Here is a 20778-nt window from a genome sequence, read left to right on the forward strand (position 1 = left end):
TCAATTTTCATGTAAAATCAGTTTGTACCTATTTTTTACTTTTATAAATTGATTGTACAACAAAGTTTTTAAAAATTCTAAATCTCTGAGAAACATACCTCTGTATTTCAATTATAAACCCAATTTTTATAACAAGGAGATTCAAAAAGAAAAAAAAAAACACGTCTTTCAACTTACCATATATTGGGGAAAATGTGAAGTAGTTCAGGTGACAAATATTATAGGCTTCAATTCTAACATCTTTCCAGATTCCCTGGGTAGGAAAGGAAGGTCCCCAGTCCCAACTAAAGGAACATTGCTCCTACAATTTAAAGGGGAAAAAGAAGATAAATTCTGATTACCATGAAATTTAAACATTATGAAAAACATTTTCTTTAAAAATGTTACTTACGTGTATGTAAGTTTGCTATGGCAGCCATAACAAAGTATCACAAACTAAGTGGTTTAAACAATGGAAATTTATTTTCTCACAGTGAAGTCCAAGATCAAGTTAGCAGCAGGTTTGGTTCCTCCTGAGGTCTCTTTCCTCTGTTTGCACTGTGTCCTCACTTTGTCTTTTTCTGTGCTAAGCATTCCTGGTGTCTCTCTCCATTGTCCAAATGTCCCCTTCTTACAAGGACACTAGTATTGGACTATGGCCCACCCTAACTGCCTAATTTTATCTTAATCACCCCTTAAAGACCTTCTCCAAATATGATTACATTCTGAGATACCAGAGTTTAGAACTTCAACATATGAATTTGGGGAACCACAAGTTAGTGCAAAACTGTGTGTGTGTCCCCCAGCCACTATACACAGCCTCTGAGGTGGCCCACAATGATCCCCACTTTGAAGTGACCTAGTGAAACACTTATAACCAAAAGCATATAGCAGAAATGACGTGATTTTCTTAATTAGGTTGTAAGAGACTAAGCCTTAAATTTTGGGTACTCTCTCATGCCCTCTCTTGGCCAAGAGGGAAGCCAGCCTCTGTGTCATGGGGCAGCTCTGCGGAGAGACCCACATGAGCAATCTGAGGTCTGCCAATAACCACAAGTGAGCTCAGTAACAGACTCTTCAGCCTTGAGTCAACTTGAGCCAAGCCTTGAGACAACTGCAGTTGTGGCTAACAGCTTAACTATAACCTCATGAGAGACCTGAAGCCAGAGGCACCCACCTAAGCCACGCTCAACTCAGATTCCTAACTAACAGAAGCTACCATAATAAATGTTTTCTTTACTATTATTTTTTAGAAATCAGAAAACCTATAGTCCACATATTTTCTAACTTTTAAGTTCAGGGTTACAAGTGCAGGTTTGTTATACAGGTAAACTTCTGTCATGGGGGTTTGTCATAGAGATTATTTCATCATCCAGCTATTAAGCCTAGTACCCAATAGTTATTTTTCCTGATCTTCTCTCTCCTCCCACTCTCCACCTTCTGGTAGGCCCCAGTGTGTGTTGTTCTCCTCTATGTGTCCATGTGTTCTCATCAATAAATGTTGTTTTAAGCTGATACATTTTGGCATAATTTGTTACATCACAATAGATATCCAGTATATCCAATATATCTATGTTGCATATAACATATGAAACAGATAAATTTAGCAGAAATGTTCTAAGAACATAAAATCTATGAAGAGTTGTACATGTATATTCTTCAAATGCATACTACATTGAAGCAACTCAATAGTACCTCTTTAAACTTCTCTATAATATCTCTGAACCTAACTACTGTATTTAAATCTAATGGCTACAAAGAATATTGTACTTACATGTAATAATTAAAAAGAATGAGGAGACCGGGCGCAGCGGCTCACACCTATAATCTCAACACTTTGGGAGGCCGAGGCGGGCGGATCATCTGAGGTTGGGAGTTCAAGACCAGCCTGACCAACATGCAGAAACCCTGTCTCTACTAAAAATACAAAATTAATCGGGTGTGGTGGCACATGCCTGTAATCCCAACTACTCAGGAGGCTCAGGCAGGAGAATCGCTTGAACCTGAGAGGCGGAGGTTATGGTGAGTTGAGATCGCGCCACTGCACTCCAGTCTGGGCAACAAGAGCAAAACTCGGTCTCAAAAAAAAAAAAAAAAAAAAATGAGGAAACATATTGAAAGACAAACACTTTATAAATAGGTTTTAAAAAGCTCTGGCTAAACTTGCCAACCTCAGGTATGAATTCAGAAGTCCTTGTTTCTGAACGTGAAGCCCAAAAACAATCAGTTTGATCTTTAGCCCCTGACACAGGTGGCCAAGGCAGATATTTTATCCAATCTTATTTGACCTTGGTACGTGTCTCTCCCTTGATGACACTCAACTTCCACATTAAGTTACAGAGTTCAAATTCAAAAATAAGAAATAATTCTGTAAAATAAATTCCTTTCACACAGAATGTTTTCTAATTTCTACTTCTTAAAAGAAAAAAATATTTTCAGAACAGTTAATTAAAATGTGTAAAGCTATGAGTTCAGCTTTTAAAAAGGAACAAGTTTGGGTCATACATTTTATGGGGGGAAAAAAGGTAACAAGAACCAGAGGAAATACTAAAATCCTTCTAGATGGAGTCATTTGTAGAGCAGAACCTGAAGATTTGGCCAGACTTTGTCATTTAGGTATTATTTCCTTAGCTCTGTACTTACTTACCTAAGATAGAGATAAATTTGATTTTACTATAGAGAAAAACAAAGAACTAAAATTATAGCATCCACATCTGTCTAAATTTACCACTTAAGCACCAGATTCTCATATTCAGAATGAAAACTATCTTGGGGACATTTATGGGAGAATTTTAGTATCTATTTGTAATTTTTTCATTGGAGATACGAAAAAGAAGGACAGCAAAATAATCAACATCTTATGAGGGAGACTATTTTCCCCATTAAGAGCGACAAATCACTCTTGACCTCTTCAAGAAGTATTTATGAAGTGCTTTCTATGTTTCAGGCTGGGAGTACTTCAATATACACAACAGACACAATTCTTCTGCTTATAGTGCTCACAGTCAAGCATGAAATTCAGGCACTGAATAAATAATTACAAGTATAATGAGTTTTACAATGGAAATAGGCAGGGGACATAAAGTCAGAGGTTGAGGAGGACAGGTATCAAGATGAGTTTTCCTGATAAAAATGGCCCTGAGGGGTGAGTACCATTTATCCACTGTGAGCAGGCAAAAGGCAAGCAGAAGCTTTTTTTTTTTTTTTTTGAGATGAGTCTCACTGTCACCCAGGCTGTAGTGCAGTGGCGCAATCTTGGCTCACTGCAGCCTCAACCTCCAGGCTCCTCCCAACTCAGCCTCCTGAGTAGCTGGGACTACAGGCTAATTTTTGTATTTTTCTTAGAGTTGGGGTTTTGTCATGTTGTCCACACTGATCTTAAGCTCCTGAACTCAAGTGATCTACTTGCCTTGGCCTCCCAAAGTGCTAGGATTAGAGTCATGACTCACTGCCCCAGCCCAGAAGCATTCCTTTCAGAAGGAACAGCATGTGCAAAGGTCAGGAGGTACAGGACAGTATGATGCATTTCAGGAGCTGAAGAGGCAGGGAGAATGGGAAGAGGCAGGGAGAAGACTGGAGAAGTGAGCATGGGCCAGACAGAGCTAAAAGAGCTAAGACCCATGGACATTGGCCTAAAGGCAATGAGAAGCTGTTGAAGAGTTTGAAGAAGAGCAGTGCTGTGATCATTTTTTTCTGAAAAGATCATTCTATCTGCTCTGTGAATGATTAACTAGAGGAAGGCAAGTGAAGCTTCAGGGATGCCAGTTAGGCAATCAGGGCAATATTTCATGCAAGGTATGACTGAACTCAAGAGATAGTAGCAGAAATGAAATGTGAACAGACTGAAGAGCTATTGAAGAGGTACTATTTGCATCATCAAGAGGACTAAGCAATTGACTGAAGAAAGAAAAAGGAGAGAAAGGTGTCAAGAAAAACTCGAGTTTTTGGCTTGAATACCTGTTGTAGATAGTGTTCCATTCAGCAAGAGACAGAACCCTGGGATAAGGATTTAGATCACAAGTACAGTGTGGAGCATACTGAGCTTTAGGTCCCTGTGAATCAGACAAGGGATGATGCTAAATAAGCATCTGAATGTAAAGTCTGAAATTGAAGAAAAGTTGGGCTGAAGACACAATATTGGAAGACAATGGCAAATAGCTTTATTATGGAAGAAATGAAAAATGAGATAGCCTAGAGAGGGTATAAAATGAGAAAAGAGTCTAGAATGGAGAAAGGCCCTATAATATAACTTTTAGGAGAACAAGGATGTGGATAAAGAGACTTACAAGGAAAGGTCAGAGATGTAAATGGAAAACAAGAAAGATGGCATCAAACCTTGGTAAGAGGGTAGCTGAAGTGATGAGTCCCATTATCCATGCTGGACAGAAAAGAAAGCAGAGACAAGAGGGGACTTAGGTTGCTACAGGGAAAGCAGAGGGTCAAAGAACTGGTGAAAGAAAGTATCGGGGGAACCAGCCTCCAATATTTCAATGTAGGTTCTTTTCTATTTTTCCCTAAGTGTCGGCCAGTCTGAGAAATAAAAAGAAAGAGTACAAAGAGAGAAATTTTACAGTTGGGCCTCCAGGGATGACATCACATATTGGTAGGACCATGATGATGACCTGAGTCACAAAACCAGCAAATTTTTATTCGGGATTTTAAAAGGGGAGGGAGTGTACAGACAGGGAGTAAGTCACAAAGATCACATGCTTCAAAGGGCAATAAAGATCACAAGGTAAGGCAAAATTAGAATTACTGATGAGGGTCTATGTCCCACTGTGCACACACTGCCTTGATAAACATCTTAACAGGAAACGGGGTTCAAGAGCAGAGAACCAGTTTGACTAGAATTTACCAGGCTGGAATTTCCCAATCCTAGTAAGCCTGAGGGTACTGCAGGAGACCAGGGCATATTTCAGTCCTTATCTCAACTGCATAAGACAGACACTCCAGAGCAACCATCTATAGACCTACCCCCAGGAATGCATTCCTTCCCCAGGGTTACTCCTTGCTGGGAAAAGAATTCAGCAATATTGCTCCTACTCACACATCCGTTTATAGGCTTTCTGCAAGAAGAAAAATACGGCTTTATTCTGCCTGACCCCTAAGGCAGTCAGACCTTATGGTTATCTTCCCTTGTTCCCTGAAAATCGCTGTTATTCTGTTCTTTTTCAGGGTGCACTGATTTCATATTGTTCAAACACACATGTTTTACAATCAGATTTCATATTGTTCAGACACACATGTTCTACAGTCAATTTCTACAATAGTGGTCCTGAGGTGACGTATATTCTCAGCTTACGAAAATAACAGGATTAAGAGACTAAAGACCCTCACTAACTTCATAATAAGCTAAGCTGAGCATCTTGTTCATTACCTGTAATTATAGTAATAAGCCTCCAAAATAGACATCACCACTCAACTTTTTGAATGGTTGTATATAGCACTTTACAACATGCAAAGTGCACTTACATTGTTATTTCACTATATCCTCATATCAGGGATTAGCTCCATGTACAAATGATGGGCATGCCTAAAGTTATTCTATGTTCACAAAGCCAGAATTCAAACCCAAGACTCTTGATTTGGTATCCAACTCAGGTGTCTTCCCACTGGACCATGTCAATGTAGTCAGAAATACCTAGATGCAACTTGCAATTGTTCTGGAAGTCTACCCTAAGATTAGTTTCCAAAACATTGTCATAGCAGAAAACTGGGTATGATTCCTGATGTCAGTGACAAAGGGCTTTGTTCTATCTAGATAACTTGAGAGTATGTTTTAAATACCACAAATTGAATAGAGTGTGGAGGGAAAATAGCATATGACTATATGTATAACATTTATATTATCTTTATTAATGACTTGAAAAGTAACTTTTCACATTAGGATCCAGGTTAGTTTCAGTTTTGATAAAGGTTAAAAATGGTAGGGGAAGCCAGCACGGTAGCTCACACCTGTAATCCCAGCACTTTGGGAGGCCAAGGTGGGTAGATCACCTGAGGTCAGGAGTTTGTGACCAGCCTGGCCAACATGGTGAAACCCCATCTCTACTAAAAAAACACAAAAATTAGCCAGGCATGGTGGCAGGTGCCTGTAATCCCAGCTATTCAGGAGGCTGAGGCAGGAGAATCATTTGAACCTGGGAAGCAGAGGTTGCAATGAGTCGAGGTCATGCCACTGCACTCCAGCCTGGGCGACAGAGCAAGACTCCATCTTAAAAAACAAAAAGAAAATAAAGGAAGGAAAGGGAGAGGTAAAAAGTACAACCTCTAGCATTTAAACCACTGTGTCATTGGAAGCCAAAGGCAAAAGAATCAAAAGATAAATCTTATCCAGAATTATAAGTATACAAATATTCCATGGAATACTTGACTACTTGTCAAAGCAATATTCTAAGGCTGTTATTACAGTAGTTGGAACAAATGGTTAATGGATCATTGACATAAGTTTGGGTAGACTGAATCAAACGGGAGGAGGTAAAATTTTAACCCTAGTACTTATATTAAGGAAACATAATTTAATAGTAAATCCATCCAGCTGAAAGAGAGCCACTTAATTTAATCAGAACATATTAGCTAATGTAACAGTTTCGCCTAAAGAGTATTGGGAAAATATGTTTAGTGTCTTCACAATGAGCCAAATCACTACATTTGTTGTTAAAACTAAATTTCATGGCTCACGTCTGTAATCCGAACACTTTGGGAGGCCAAGGCAGGTGGACTACCTGAGGTCAGAAGTTCAAGAGCAGCCTGGCCAACATGGCGAAACTCCGTCTCTACTAAAAATAAAAATTAGCCAAGTGTGGTGGTGCATGCCTGGAATCCCAGCTACTCAGGGGACCGAGGCAAGAGAATTGTTTTAACACAGGAGGCAGAGGTTGCAGTGAGCCGAGGTCTCGCCACTACACTCCAGCTTGGGCAACAGAGCAAGACTCCATCTCAAATAAATAAATAATAAATAAATTCAATCCTTCAAAAAATTAAAAATAGAATTACCATATGATCTAACCACACCATTTCTGGGAATATAACCAAAAGAACTGAAAGAAGGGTCATGTAGAGATATTTGTACACCCATGTTCATAGCAGCATTATTCACGATAGCCAAAAGATGGAAGCAACCTACATGTCCATCAACGGATGAACAGATAAACAAAATGTGGTATATGCATAGAATGGTATGTTATTCAGCCTTAAAAAGTAAAGAAATTCTGACACATGCTACAACATGGATGAATCATGAGGAAATTATGCTAAGTGAAATAGTCACAAAAAGACAAATACTATATGATTCCACTTATATAAGATTTCTAGAGGAATCAAACACATAGAAAAGAGGGTGGCTCACACCTGTAATCCCGGCACTTTGGGAGGCCAAAGTGGGCAGATTGCTTGAGCCTTAGAGTTAAAGACCAGCCTGGTCAACACGGCAAAATCCTGTCTCTACAAAACAAATACAAAAATTACCTGGGCACGGTGGCATTCACCTGTAGTCCCAGCTACTCAAGAGACCTAGATGGGAGGATCGCTTGAGCCCAGGAGGTGGAGAATGCAGTGAGTTGTGATCGCACCACTGTACTCCAGCCTGGGTGACAGAGTGCGACCCAGTCTCAAAAAAAAAAAAAAAAAGAAAAGAGTAGAAGGGTGGTTGCCAGGGGCTGGGGAGAAGGAAATGGAGAGCTACTGTTCAAACAATAATGGGTATAATATAATATAATGGGTAATGGGTATAGAGTTTCAGTTTTGCAAGATGAGAAAGTTCTATGGTTACTCAACAATGTAAATATACTTAACACTACTAAATTGTACACTTAAAAATTATTAAAATGATAAATTTTATGTATAGTTTATACAATTAAATTTTTTAAATATTAAATAAAATGAAATAAACATTAAAAAACCAAGTGTCACACAGAATATTAATTTAATCATGTAGTAAAATAGATCCAAGTCCTCTAGAATGGAATCAGACTCAAAGAAAAATAATTACTTTTGTGGACTTTGTTATCTTTTTGTTAGATTTTACGAGAACCCGACAGTAAGATGCAAGAACATATCATCAAATATACTAATATCTACAGAAGCCTTCCTAGAAACAAGAATCACTAATACATTTTCACAATCTGGTGAAAAGTTTGATAAACTTAAATGTTAAAAAAAAATTTGTAAAGTTCCATTTTCAGCCACATATTTTTCTTTTCCTTTCTTTTTCTGTTACCTAAGTTCTGAACATGCTTCAGGAAGAAAACTTAGAAAAAGATAAAGATTCTCCACAATATTTCAAATAATCTTTTGGTTTTATTTCAAATTTTCAAACCCCACTAAGGGATCAGGAAAGAGATTCCTAACTTCTGAAATGCCATGGGAATCTCCAAATAAGCATTTCATATGCCAGCACATCCTGTCCTCAAAAATAAAACCCGACCTGTTTGAGAGACCATTACCTTCCGGACAAAGTTGACATGGCATTCACCCTTCTGCACAAGTGGAGGGCAGTCTGGGGGCACCGGGTAGCGTGTGTGAGCTTTGCTCTGCTGTGCTGCATACAACACTGCTGACTGGAAACGCAGCTCAATGGAGTTCACGTCCCTGACCACATTGGTAATATCAAAGCTCTAAGTTAAAGGGAACAAACAGACAAACCTATGATGTGGAAGCAGTCTTGTGTGTAAAATTTTAGATAAAGGCATTTTGTATGAAAGATGCATAATATAATGCCAATCTAGGTTTAGCCTCTTTGCAAAAGGAAACACTTCTCTGAAATACTGTAGTATCACTTAGTTGCCCACTTTTAGTTAAAACTAAGCATATTTTCCTACCCAATCCAAGTTTCTAGGCTTTTTCTTCTATTTTTCCTGGCAGAATGATGGTTCTAGGGAAATGGATAGAGCAAAAAATAACTTTAGCTCTGGAATGTCTGCTCTGTCTACTTATATGTGGCCTTGAACTGCCAAGTGTTTCCTAGACACTTCATGACAACCTGCCTCTCTGGTATGAACAGCATGCATTTCTAAGTCATGAGTTATTTTTGTTTTGAAAAGTTTACCTTCGAAAGGAAAGGAAGATCAGGATATAATCTCTTAATGTAACTATTCCAGAAAGGAAATGGCATTTTATTTTAAAATCATTTGTCCAACGAAACTGTATCACCAAAGAAGGGACTGGCATGTTTTGAACACTTCCTATGTGCCAAGAACTTGCCAACATTTTATATAATTAGCTTACTAAATCCCCACACTAACCCCATGGGGTTTGTAAGGTTTCCATTATTTCACAAATGTGGCAACTGAGAAACGAAGTAACTCATCCAGGCTTTAATGAGCTTGTATTTGTCACATGGCCAATTATGCATTTACTTTTCTCTACTCACAAAAGCAATTAACATAAACACACTTAAATGGTTTTTTAACCTGATGTCATTATAAACTTACATATCTATTGAACATATTGTCTGTTTCCCCAATAGTGACTTCATTGAACAGGATTTTTGAAATTGTATCCATTCCCTCAAGAATCAAATTTACTTTTTGCCATTTGCTAAAAAAAAGAAAAGATTTTTAAAACAAGATGTTTAAAACATTAACTTAGATAAGTATCTTTCTTATTATTTAAGGCCTAAAGAAATAAATATTCCACAAAAAAAATTCTTAAAGGTAGTTTCCAGTGACATTTTCAGAAGTACTGTTTTAAAACATACTTACATTCTTTGAGTGATGCAGTTTATCTTTCTCTATAATGTATCAATAAATCACCATAAAACCAAGAGCACAACTTATAAATTCCAAATATATTGATTTTTTCTAGTTAATACTTCAGAAAGTTATTATGAGAACCAAGTTAGGCTGGGAGCAGTGGCTCATGCCTGTAATCCCAGCACTCTGGGAGGCCTAGGCAGGAGGATCACCTGAGGTCAGGAGTTCGAGACCAGCCTGGCCAACATGGTGAAACCCTGTCTCTACTAAAATTACAAAAAACTAGCCAGGTGTGGTGGCAGCTGCCTGTAAGCCGAGCTACTGGGGAGGCTGAGGCAGGAGAATCACTTGAACCCAGGAGGCGGAGGTTGCAGTGAGTGGGCATCCCGCCATTGCACTCGCAAGATTCCGTCTCAAAAAAAAAGAAAAAGAGAACCAAGTTAAATAATAGACATAAAACGTTCTCACAAACTACATTTACTGACACTGTCTAAGAGAACACGTTAGAAAACTATCATCTATAAATGAATATTATGCACCCAGCACTCCGCTAAGCCTTACAGGAAACTGTACTAGTGCCTGAATTTAAGGAGTCTGCAATCTGGTTGGCATTTGGTGGCTGGCTGGCAATATTGTTGAACAACTACAAGTGCTATCAGAGTTCATCTCATAAGAAAAGATTTCGAGATGGAAACAAGAACTTAATGAAGAGAAGAATAAATAAAATGTGTTATATTCATACAATAAAATACTATTCAACAATAAAAAGGAATGAAGTACTGATACATGCTACAACATGGATGAACTTTGAAAACATTATTATGCTAAGTGAAAGAGGCAGTCACAAAGGCCCACATATTGTATGATTCCATTTATATGAGGTAACCAGCACAAGCAAATCCAGAGGGACAGAAAGTAAAGTAGTGGTTCCTAGGGCTGGGGTAAGAATTCAGGGGCGGGAGGAGTGGGCAATGGCAAACGACTGCTAATGGGTGTAACTTTTTGCGGGGGATGAGGAAAATGTTCTAAAATTGATTGTGGTGATGGTTTTGTAACTGTAAATATACTAAAAACCATTGAATTACATACTTTAAATGACTGAATTGTACAGTATGTTAATTATATATCAATAAAGTATTTTTTTTTTTAACTAGGTAGAAATGCCTGGGTAGAGGCATTTCTATTCCCCTTACACTCTTTGCTCTTTGCAGGAACCCCTTACCCCTGCAAAGAGCGAAACCAAAACAAAGAAGTGTTGACAGCATGAATTACTAGGTAATTGACTCATATGTGTAATTTGGGCCGGAGAGCTAAGGAGGAAAAAGCTGGACAAATCCAAGGGGCAGAGAGGTGCGGGCAGTGTTACAGGGACAGACATCATTCAGCTGTATTTTCACAAACAAGTGAGAAGTTTATACTTGATTTGCCAAGTAAAACAGACACTTGCTATTCTTGAGCGAATACCTATCTTGGCAAAATCAATATTCTGGGATGATTAATCTAATGTTTCTAAATAGAAAAGATTGGAGAATAAAAGAATGAAGCAAGAAATTTGATTAGGCAGCTTTGGCCTCTTTCCTGGCACTCATCTTCTAGGCAAAGATGGGAAGATGGAAATGAGATGGAAGGGGCAAAACCAAGAGAAATGTTAGACAAAAATTTGCAAGACCCAGAACAGACTGAACACAGGAAGATGAAGAAAAGATGTAATAAGCCCAAAGCACCTTAGACATAAATTGGAAAATGGTGTTACATTAAGAGAAACAATGAAGCTGTTAGAATATAAAGTTTTAAGGGGGACAGTCAATAGGATATGTTGAGTTCAAGGTGAAATAGAACCATTATGAAAGATATTCTAAAGATTATCTGTAAATAAAAGCCTGGAGCACAGCAGAAACTCCATGATATTGATAACAGTATTCTGGCCTTTTCCCCCTTTAAAAGACTAGTAAATAATTACCAAAAAAAAAAAAAAAATCACATAAAAGGGACGGAAGGATTTTTTTAATTTAGTAGTAGTAGTGGTACCTTTGGGTAACATTCTGCCTCATATGGAAATATTTGCTTGTAATAACAGAACATCACTGAAAACAATACCTGTGCTTCACCTCCTGGCCTCACCATGTAGTATAGGTCAAGGTCATAGTCTCAATGGCTGGTGAGTACTACATAGAGCAAATGATACATCTACTAGACATAGAGCAAATTATAATCCTACTAGACAATATAATATCTACTCTAATGATTACTAATCATTACTAATTACATTAGTAATTACATTATGATTGCTAATCATAATGTAATCATCAGAGTATATATTATAATATTATAATAAATATATACTCTGATGATTACAAGGGAGTAGGAAAGAGGAAATCTACATAAGATCTGAGTAGGTCTAGATGACTCCATTATAACCACTGGAAAAATGACTCCATAAGACACCATTTGGTGACTGTTGATTAGTAGCACCATCCTCATATACAAAACAAAACATAAATATTCACTTTTATAATACAATATATTCACTTTTATATTCACTCTTATAATACAAGGCTTTCATCTTACTTAACTCTCAGATATGTAACCTAAACAAACAAAACACAGATGTTTGCTTAGACAGAAAAAGAAGAAAAGTTCAAATAATAATAAAAATACACCCACAAACATACATACCTAATTGCAAAGGGGAATTTAAATTCCTTGCTGTAGGTCCAGTTATCCAAAGAGATCCATCTGTAGTTAAGGTCATTAAACCTGTAGTAAGAATCCTGTTGATACAAGGTAAAAATTATGGTAGATGGTTATATATGCACAAATAAATCAATAAAACAAACATAAAATAAATTATTAACAACAGCTACTTATCACCTAAAAATTAATGAACTCTTAGGCTAGTAGTACAAAGAGGTAAGATCGTTAATACTGAAAAATGTGAAAGGAAAATCCCAACAAATTACCTGAAATGAATTAATTCTCTGAGATATAAATAATACAGCTTCATTATTAAAGAAAATGGGTGGATATTAAGATTGGCTTCCCCTTGGAGACAGGGTTTCACCATGTTGACCAAGCTGGTCTCAAACTCCTGACCTCAAGTGATCAACCCACCTCAGCCTCCCAAGGTGCTAGGATTACAGGCGTGAGCCATCACGTCCAGCCTACAGTTTACCTTGTGTACTAATCTGTTTCACTCTCTAAATGAGCAAAGTGGGAGATCACTGTCATGGCCGAAGTTACATGGCCAAGACAAACTATGGTCTGGGAGTTCCAGGTTCTCCTGTGTGGGCACTTTCCTAGCAGATGCTGAATGATGGGAAAGTCTGGGTCTCATGTTTCTGTGTGGTCCTCACCTCACTTGACTTCTGCTTTTTCTGTTTGCTCTGGGCTTCCGTGCTCTCATTGATATAGCTCTCAGTTTTCCATTGGTCCATATCCCATTCTGCCTTGGACACTTTTGCTTCTTGCTGCTCACTGATGAAACAGGAGGTCTGTCCTGGAGATGAGCTTGGTACAGGCCAACTGCACGTGGGTCTCAGAGCAGTCCCTCTTCAAGGTCCAGATAACATGAGAAATGAGTCTTCTCACATCATTGTTGGGGATGAGGGGCCGTAGTTGCTGGTTTAGCTAAATTTCAAACTGATCACCTGGGGATAAGAGCAGTGGGTAACTGAAGCATTTGGGCTCGGGGGACAGGCCAGTGCCCATGTTGTTGTATTCCCATTGTGTTTCACAGTCTTCTCTAAGTTGAACACGGTGCCAACAGAATCTGCCTCAGGTGGATGGTTGTAGGTTGTGTTTTCAGAGACGGTGCCTTCTGGCATAGTAGTATTCTCCATAAAAATGCTTTGTTCAAAGGCATTTCTTGCAGTGGCATTTTTAAAATGCTCTGATGGAGCAAAAACTTCCAGAAAAAGATTTTCCTGAAGACTTGGGTCTCCTAAAGATGAAAAAGCCCCTTGTGAAGGGCCATTTATGAGGCTCTTCGCTGCAGAGAATGGAGGTGTCTTTGCGAGCAAAGTCTATTGAGACAACTTTTCTGAAATGTACAATTAGTTTTAACTCAACTTTGCATTTTCTAAAACCAAAATGGGTAAGTCTTTCAATCTGTTTCTGACCTCAGGCAGGGCTTTTGCAGGGGTGGAGGCAGAAGGCACGCCCATGGAGAAGGGTTTCAGCAAAGAGGAGACTGCTGCCTTATGCTCTTGGGTGAATGAAGGCTTGATATAGATGGCGTTTCCTGCTAACTTCTCATGCCCCTGTTCTGTGTGAGGCCGTTCCAGCTCCCTTGGACCTGGACTCCAGAGCCTTTTTTCTTTGGCAGCACTCTCCACAAATGCCCAGGCACCCTGTTCCCTCCTGTTGCTCTGCTTTCCCACCTCTTTGAAGTGACTTTTCTGGATGCTCCTTGGGCCCATGAGGATTCTCTTCGCTCTCTGCAGGCTTTTGCCTACACTTTGAATCTTAGCCAGGCTGTTTTCCTGTGGTTGGACAGTTCCTAATTTCATGAGTTGTTGGATGCAGGCTGAAGAGAGGGGCTCTTTGTATGGTTATTCAGAATACCCATCTTTCACATTTGAAAAAAACAGGTAACTATAAGGTTAGCTATTGGCAGAGCTGAGCTTTTATTTTGGACAAAAAAAAAAAAAAAAAAAAAGCAGTTGAATTGTTTTGTAGCCCAAGGCATGGGCATGGGGGGTGCCCAGGTAGTGAACTTCCCTGTGGGTAGACTGAGGGCTAGGGCTGGGCCTCAGGTGGGTCTCCGGTTCCCTGTGCTACTCTTCCGCTCTCTGGGAGAGCGGCAGGAGGGTCAGGCTGGGAGGGGCTGCCGCAGCTGTTCACTTGGGCAGGATGTCAGAGGACTAGGACACCAGCTTCCCATCATGGGTCTTGATCTTCTTCACAACCACAGCCCTGGTGGTGCTGGTGCAGCTGAAGGAGGTGGAGCCCACGCCAGAGCCAAAGTGGGGGCTTGTGAGGCCCCCATAGGTCGAGTTCAGACCACCTGCATAACCGCTGGTGGTCTTCGTATAGATAATCATGTTCTGCATCCCAGACTCCAGCCGGCTCTCCTCGCCCTCCAGCAGCTTCCTGTAGTTGGCTATCTCGATGTCCAGAGCCAGCTTGACGTTCATCAGCTCCTGGTACTCAAGCAGCTGCCACGCCATGTCCTGCTTGGCCCGCTGCAGGGAGACCTCCAGCTCGGACAGAATGGCATTGGCATCCTTAACGACCAGCTCCCCACGCTGCTCGGCATCTGCAATGAGGGCCTCCAGGGAAGCCCTGTGGCCTTTAAGGCCCTCAGTCTCAGCCTGGAGTCGGCTGATGTTGCGGTTCATCTTGGAAGTTTCAGTCTCTATACACCACAGGTCATCCTTGTGCTTCCCAGCCAGCGTCTGCAGCTCCTCATACTTGATCTGGTACATGCTCTCAGCTTGGCCTGGCTGCAGTTGGCGATCTCCTCATATGGCGCCTTGACCTCAGAAATGATGCTGTTCATGCCCAGGGAGCGATTGTTGTCCATGGACAGCACCACAGATATGTCCGAGATCGGGGACTGCAGCTCCCAGATCTCCTCTTCATATAGCTGCTTGAGGAAATTGATCTCATCAGGCAGCCCTTCCAGGCGAGACTCCAGCTCTACCTTGTTCATGTAACCTTCATCCACATCCTTTAGATGAGGACAATTTCATTCTCCACCTCTGCACGCTTATTGTTCTCATCCTCATACTTGTTCTTGAAGTCCTCCACCATCCCCTGCATGTTACCAAGCTCCGCCTCCAGCTTCAGCTTCTCCTGGCCCGGAGTCTTCAGCTGCCGCCTAAGGTTGTTGATGTAGCTCTCGAACATGTTGTCCATGTTTCTCTGAGCTGTCTTCTCCTGCTACAGGAGGCTCCACTTAGTCTTCAGCATCCTGTTCTGCTACTCCAGGAACCACACCTTGTCCACGAAGGAGGCAAACTTGTTGTTGAGGGTCTTGATTTGCTGCTTCTCCTGGGTGTGCACGGCCTGGATGTTGGGGTCCATCTCCAGGTTAAGGGGGCTCAGCAGGCTCTGGTTGACCGTGATGGCAGTGATGCCTCCCATGCCACTGGCCCCACCATAGCCTTCACCCAGGCCACGCCGGAAGCTGCTGCTGCCCACTTGGGAAAAGCTCGAGGAGCTTATGTGGTCACCAGGCCCACTCGTGTAGGAGTGGCTGCTAAAGGCCTGGGGCCCAGAGGTGGACACCTTGTAGGACTTCTGGGTCACCCTGATGGACATGGTGAAGGCAGAAGTGGGGGCAGGAAGGTCGAACCAGATGGAGATCCCAGAAGGAGCAGAGAAGCTGCTTCTTGGTCTTGTCAGTTAACTTTACCACATATCATCTCATGACTGGAGGAATTTACAAGAGGGTATATCCACGTTTCTCGTGATTTATCCACGTTTCTTGTGACCTTCCCTGTGCCACCTGGAGGGTTGTAAGCAGAGTTTGCTTAGTGTAGCAAGTCTGGTGACCTTGCTGTGGCACCTAGATAAGGGTTCAGGAATGCAGTTGCAGAGTATTCAGGGTAAGGGTCAGCTGCACTACGGCGGGGAGGCGGTTCCTGGGGCAGCTTGTCCCTAACAGTAACAACATTGATTCTACATCTTATAGATTTTTCTATAAGAAATAAGGCAAGACGTAATTTAGTGCGTCATTGATGGCCAGCTGCTCACTCCCAAAGCCTGACAAGTTGATGCCATTGCTGTCCGAGGCCACCTCCGGCTCAATAGTCAGCTCAATGCTCATGTGCTTTTTCCGGGCTTGTAATACCTTTATGAATGCTCCTTCTGGATTCCCTACAGATGCTTCCTCAACTGTCATGTAAGATACAATAAGTCTTTCTGAGTTTCTCTTATAGAGTTTAGCTTGTTAATTTCCTTATCCCTTGTTCTCAAACTCAACTTTCTTGTTCTTCCTTGCCCCTAGTTACCGTAAACAGCCTACCCTCTTCCCATCAGCTCTAGTCAATAACTCACATCTGTTCCCTTGGTTACCTGTACCCCAAATTCCCCTGAAACTGCATGGCTCACACACTCCACCTCTGTCCTCCTCCCCTTCTGTGTTCAAAACAATATGTACAAGTAGCCAATCAGGTCAGCTCAAATTGTGCGATCCAACCCCAGTCCATGGGGGCGTGGCACAGAGATAGGGACTGCATTAAGGATAAAAACCCCTGGTCTCCTTTGTTCTCTGTGTTCTTGCGATCTTGAGTGACGCAAGTGGCACCCTTCTGCAGAAGTAAATTGCTTTGCTGAAAGAATTAAAAAAAAAAAAATTGGCTTCCCCTTTTAAAATCAAACACAAAACCACCAAGGTATCGGCAGAGAATGAATGAAAGACTGAATCTATGGTGTGTAGCCAGCAGTCTCTCACTGCCCTGCGGTTCTCACTCTGCTTTTTGCTGCCACTATCCCAGCCCGCCTCCAGGGGGAATACTTCTCCACTGCCCAAAAGTCAGCACAACTCCCTTCCACTCATTGGATTCATGTAGCATTTCCAGTTATTTTTCACTTCGCTAAGTGAGCATGAAAAGGATCTCTACAGAGAATACACAGGCAGCACAGATACTACAAAACTTATTAACATCAGGTTTCTTATATTATCCTACCTCACAGCAAACTGCCACCCACAGGCCACATGCAGCTCCCTACATGTTTCTGTGTGGCTAGCAAGCTAAGTAAGAATGGACATGTGCCCATAAATAAAGTTTTACTAGAGCACAGTCATGCCTTTTCCTTTACATTTTACATATGGCTGCTTTCATGCTATAGTGGCAGAACTGAGTAGACATGATGGAGACCATCTGGCCCTGGAAGTCTAAAATATTTAGTACTTAGCTCTTTACTGAACACGTTTGCTAACCCCTGCTCAAGATGACTGGCCTCCTAGATGTTCATAGATGTTGCTCCATCTCAGTGTCTAGACCCAAGTCTGCCTCTTCATAAATCCTTAAGTCTTTCTTCTCCTATCCCCTTTCCACTCTTTTTCCACTTTTTTTTTTTTTTTTTTTTTTTCTGAGATGGAGTTTTGCTCTTGTTGCCTAGGCTGGAGTGTAATGGTGCAATCCTAGCTCACTGCAACTTCCGCCTCCCAGGTTCAAGCAATTCTCCTGCCTCAGCCTCCCTAGGAGCTTGGATTACAGGCATGCATCACCACACCTGGCTAATTTTTTTTGTGTTTTTAGTAGACATGAGTTTTCACCATGTTAGTCAGGCTGGTCTCGAACTCCTGACCTCAGGTGATCTGCCCACCTCGGCCTCCCTAAGCGCTGGGATTACAGACGTGAGCCACCGTATCTGGACTCTTTCCACTCTTTATCTCCCAGAGGAAGACTCAAGACAGGAGGCAGAACAGAAAGTGGCAAACAAATCTTTTCAGTTCATCTATCCATGAACGATATATAGAAGGAAATTGTGCAGGCATGGAGGGGCTTCCCCTCCTTTATCAGGGACAGATTCAAGTATTTCCTTAAGTACCGTAACTCTAAGTCGAGAAGGAAAAGCCAACTGTAAGTTCCACACAGGTAAGAGCCGGATGACCACGTTAGGCTGGCAATGGCCAGTTAGGCAGTTGCCCAGGGCAAAACTGTAAGAGGCACTACATCACTGGGTGTGTATCAAGATCAAGATAGGTATCTACCAGAAACTGATCCTAACTGGAAGAAATATTTTGATAAGCTACTAGGGGAGAGAGTGACTGACTGATGAGATTTAAAACAACAGGTAATCACCAAACTGGCTTTTAAGGTCTGGTTAATGGTAAGGTTTTGTTCTGTTAAATGCCGTGTGCCAAGCCCAGCCAACTTGCTTTCTTTTCTGCTCTTCTCCCACACAGGACTCGGCCTCTCCAATGAACAAACATGGAACACATATTTACAGACACAGGTCTGAAGAGGCACCTAATTATTAGCATGACCATGTCACTCCCCCAAGCCCTATTTATAACTCTACGCTGTGGTCTTAGTCCAATACAGTTAAAAATATCATGAGAAGGAAGGTGTGAGAGCAATTCAGCCACAACACATCAACACACTAAGCCCAGGGACTGGCTGATGATCTTGTTGGCAAGGCATAAGTCTTCTTCCCATCTCCCAGCTCCCTGAAGGAATTTGCAAGTTAGTTCAAGAGGGCAATCTTCCCAGATATATTTTTTCAACACAAACATAATTTATAGGTTAAAATTTTGTCTTACTTTAAAGAGGCCTATCTGAAAAAGCTACATAATGTATGATTTCAACTATATGACATTCTGAATGTTAAATAAAAATTATAGGAGGCTTTTGTTGATTGAGCTCCTGTACTAGGCCTCAGCAGAGCAGATCAAACCAAAATAGTCACTCATGCTAAGTACCACTTAATCAAAATGAAACTTTAACGAAGCAGGTAGATCCACAAACAGACCAGTTTTTCCTGAAAACTTGAGATTCCAGTTCACCTGAGTAAGGAAGTTCTCTCTGCATTTTTTTTTTTTTTTTGAAACAGGTCTTGCTCTGCTGTCACCCAGGTCAGAGTGCAGTGGCACACAACCATGGTTCACTACAGAGTCAACCTCCTGGGTCAAGCAATCCTCTCAGCTCAGCCTCCTGAGAAGCTGGGGCTACAGGTGTATGCCACCATGCCCAGCTAATTTTTTATTTTTATTTTTTTGTAGCGATGGGGATCTTACTATGTTGCCACGGCTGGTCTCAAAATCCTTAGCTCTAGCAATCCTCCTACCTTGGCCTCCCAAAATGCTGAGATTACAGACGTAAGTCACCACACTGGCCGGTTCTCTCTGCTTTTACCCTTTCTAGAAAAGTAACCTGAAGTTATCTCATGTTAATCAATCAGCTTTTTTCCTACTATTCTGTTTATTTGTTCCTTACAAAACCCACTATACTTCCATGAAAGTGCTCATTGTATTTTGTAGAATGGATGCTTTCCTGATTCATGAATGACAAATAAAAAACAATTTGATCTTTAACTACATTTGTTGTAATTTTGTCTTTTGACACGGAAAAGAAAAAACTATGGAGACAGTGAAAGGATCAGTGGTTACCAGGGGTTAAATAGAGGAGAGGCATGAATAAACAGAGCACAGAGAATGTTTATGGCAGTGAAGTTATTCTTTACAATATTGCAATGGTGAATACAAGTCATTTGTATTACATTTGTCCAAACCCACCACATGTACAACCAAGAATGAACCCTGATGTAAAGTGTGGACTTGGAGTGATAAAGACGTGTCAATGTCTGTTCATTGATTCTAACAAGAGTACCACTCTGGTGAGGAATGTTGAAGAATGGGATGCTATGCATGCAAGGAGGCAGGAGGTATGTGAGAACCCCCTGTACTTTCTGTTCAATTTTGCCATGAACCTACAAAGTCTACTCTTCCGGGGGAGTGGGGCGGCAGTACGAGAGTTGGCTCTGAAGAGTGGTGAGTCAGAAGAGACCTCAGGCAGCAAGCAACTTGGGCCATGGCCTCTGACCTAGACTTCTCACCTCCAGAGGTGCCCGAGCCCACTTTCCTTGAGAACCCGCCACAGTATGGACTCTTCCTGGGAGCCATCTTCCAACTCATCTGTGTTGGCCCTCATCGTACCCATTCTCAAGTCCCACGAGGAGGACGCTGAACCATCAGAGCCCAGAAGTGCTGAGGTGACAAGGAAGCCCAAGGCTACTGTTCCTTCTGTGAACAACAGGCCCAAGAAAGAGACCAAGAAGAAGCGGTAGAAGAGGAGGCCCGAGGAGCCAGACGGGCAGGGAGAGGGACTTGGGGACAGCCCTCCTGGGAATCTATATCCTGTTCCCCCTCTCCGTCCCAGGCTTAGCATCTGAGGAGGCTGTGACGCCCTCTGACATCAGAGATCTAGACAGTCATGACAGTTTCGAGGCCCCAGCTGGGCAGTCCACCACTTCTTCCTCTTTCTACTTCTGTGATAGTTTAGAGTCAAGGGGACTGAAACACACTGTGACTGTATTAGGAGGTTTGTTCAGAAGTTGGGTCAGCTTACAGAGTCACATTTTCTTACTTAGTCATGTGTCCAGCCTTGAGTCACCCCCTCCTTGTGAGTTTACACTACATTTTGGAGTTATTGTC

At 41.4% G+C, this 20778-nt stretch overlaps 1 protein-coding gene and 2 pseudogenes across 4 annotated transcripts in view; 1 reads left to right on the forward strand and 2 right to left on the reverse strand.

The window, feature by feature from the left end:
- Window positions 1-20778, reverse strand: part of MANBA (mannosidase beta) — a 142725-nt gene that overhangs the window by 96326 nt on the left and 25621 nt on the right. For 2 of the 4 annotated variants that reach the window (XM_010363321.2, XM_030914980.1), the window contains exons 2-5: window positions 12348-12442; window positions 9411-9516; window positions 8424-8594; window positions 178-301 (exon numbers count right to left, since the gene is read on the reverse strand). In XM_010363321.2, coding sequence (XP_010361623.2) covers window positions 178-301; window positions 8424-8594; window positions 9411-9516; window positions 12348-12442 — 496 coding nt within the window. Of the gene's footprint in view, window positions 1-177; window positions 302-8423; window positions 8595-9410; window positions 9517-12347; window positions 12443-13024; window positions 13558-20778 lie in introns of those variants that run through there. The other 2 variants (XM_030914976.1, XM_030914984.1) reach the window with 2 other exon arrangements.
- Window positions 14355-16097, reverse strand: LOC104662317 (annotated as a pseudogene).
- On the forward strand, window positions 20156-20411 carry LOC104662316 (annotated as a pseudogene).

This window comes from Rhinopithecus roxellana, chromosome 2 (genome assembly GCF_007565055.1).
Source record: "Rhinopithecus roxellana isolate Shanxi Qingling chromosome 2, ASM756505v1, whole genome shotgun sequence".
NCBI classification, from domain to species: domain Eukaryota; kingdom Metazoa; phylum Chordata; class Mammalia; order Primates; family Cercopithecidae; genus Rhinopithecus; species Rhinopithecus roxellana.